The sequence below is a fragment of the Budorcas taxicolor genome, chromosome 3, assembly GCF_023091745.1.
Source record: "Budorcas taxicolor isolate Tak-1 chromosome 3, Takin1.1, whole genome shotgun sequence".
NCBI classification, from domain to species: Eukaryota; Metazoa; Chordata; class Mammalia; order Artiodactyla; family Bovidae; genus Budorcas; species Budorcas taxicolor.
In genome coordinates this window covers 17,572,318-17,574,057 of record NC_068912.1, presented here as the reverse complement: position 1 = coordinate 17,574,057, position 1,740 = coordinate 17,572,318, and the positions used below count along the sequence as shown (strand labels likewise).

Below are 1,740 nucleotides of genomic sequence, written 5' to 3'. Positions count from 1 at the left end.
TCTCAGGAGAAGCACAACCCTTTTCTAAAAGCACTAATCCAGGAGTCCCAGCTGAGTGCTCTTCCCAATCCGATCAGAAAGAGCATCAAGCCTGGCCGAGGCAGTGCTGCTCAGAGGATGGTGGACGTTTCCATGGATGCAGCTGCCTCTGCCGCCGCATCCTCTTGCAGCTGGCCCACTGATGCTCTCTGCTCTCCTTCCAGGGTTCTGTTCCTCCTTAGACAAGATGTCTCACCAGACAAAGCAGCCCACCCCTCAGCCCCCAGTGGGCTGTGGGAAAACCTCTGGCGGCGGCGGCGGCGGCGGCGGCGGCGGCGTCTTCCATAGCGGCGGCGGCGGTGGCTCTGGTAGCTGCGGCGGCTCCGGGGGTGGCGGCGGCGGCGGCTGCTCCGGTGGAAGCGTCAAGTATTCTGGAGGCGGCGGCAGCTCCGGCTGCAGCGGCGGCCACTCTGGCGGCGGCTGCGGGGGCGGCGGCGGCGGTTCTGGTGGAAGTATCAAGTATTCCGGGGGCGGCGGCAGCTCGGGCTGCGGAGGCTACTCTTCCGGCGGCGGCTCCTCCGGTACCGTCTGCTACTCCAGCGGCGGCGGCGGCGGCTCCGGGGGCGGCTGCTACTCCAGCGGCGGCGGCGGCGGCTCCTCCGGCCAGCAGGTCCAGTGCCAGAGCTACGGAGGCGTCTCTAGTGGGGGCGGCTCCGGCTGCGGCGGCATCTCCTCCGGGGGCGGCTCCGGCTGCGGCGGCATCTCCTCCGGGGGCGGCTCCGGCTGCGGCGGCATCTCCTCCGGGGGCGGCTCCGGATACTTCTCGTCCTCCCAGACCTCCCAAACCCCGTGCTTGCCCCAGCAGAGCCACGGAGGGGGCTCATCCGGCGCCGGCTGCGGCGGGGGTTCCTCCGGGGGCGGCGGCTGCTTTTCCAGCGGTGGGGGCGGCAGTGGATCCGGCTGCGTGGGCGGCTCCTCCGGAGGCGGCGGCGGCTGCTTCTCTAGCGGTGGGGGCGGCAGCGGTTCCGGCTGCGGCGGCGGCTCCTCCGGGGGTGGTTCCGGGGGTGGCAAGGGCGTCCCAGTCTGCCATCAGACCCAGCAGAAGCAGGCGCCTACCTGGCCAGGCAAGTAAGGCCCCCCTGGACACCACGGAGACGAAGAAGCTGGAGGAGTTCTCCGTGGGTGTCGATGGGCTTACCGCTCTCATGATATTGCCCTGAGGTTTCTCAGCCCTTGACATCTGAATCCACCAGAAGAAGCCACTGAGCTCTGGAGCTGCGTCTTGTTCTGCAGTTTTCGCTCCCTGGTTTCTATGCAACTACCTCTCCAGCACCTTCTCAGTCAATAAATTTGCAATTCATGAGAATTTCTGCGTTTCCAGGCATCTTTGCAGCTTCTAAGTTCATTCGTTCCATCCCATTCTTCTCCTTTTCTCCATCCATTCATCCACAGGGACATTCATGCAACAATACTTATTCTGTTGGGGGAGAATGGGTGATTAGATGAGAGTCGGCAGGGGAGGGAAGAATGGCTGGCAACCAAGGGCCAAAGGCATGAATTTTCTGATTTATGGCGTAAAATCATGAGGTGATCCCAAAGCACAAAAATCCTGGGAAGAGACTTCAGTAAACCTTCCCCGGTAGGTTCGGTAGCAATCATGGTTCTTTTCCTTGAGCTCAGTGATTTTTTTTTTTTGTAAGACAAGGCTGCCCTATTCCCGAAGCAACTAGAGAAAGAAGAACAACAAAAATCCTCAGATGG

At 62.3% G+C, this 1,740-nt stretch overlaps 1 protein-coding gene across 1 annotated transcript; it reads left to right on the top strand.

Moving 5' to 3' along the window:
* Positions 1 to 226: 226 nt before the first annotated feature.
* On the top strand, positions 227 to 1,111 carry LORICRIN (loricrin cornified envelope precursor protein). Its single transcript, XM_052638264.1, has one exon. It carries the CDS (start codon positions 227 to 229, stop codon positions 1,109 to 1,111), a length of 885 nt encoding a protein of 294 aa, XP_052494224.1.
* Positions 1,112 to 1,740: the final 629 nt, after the last annotated feature.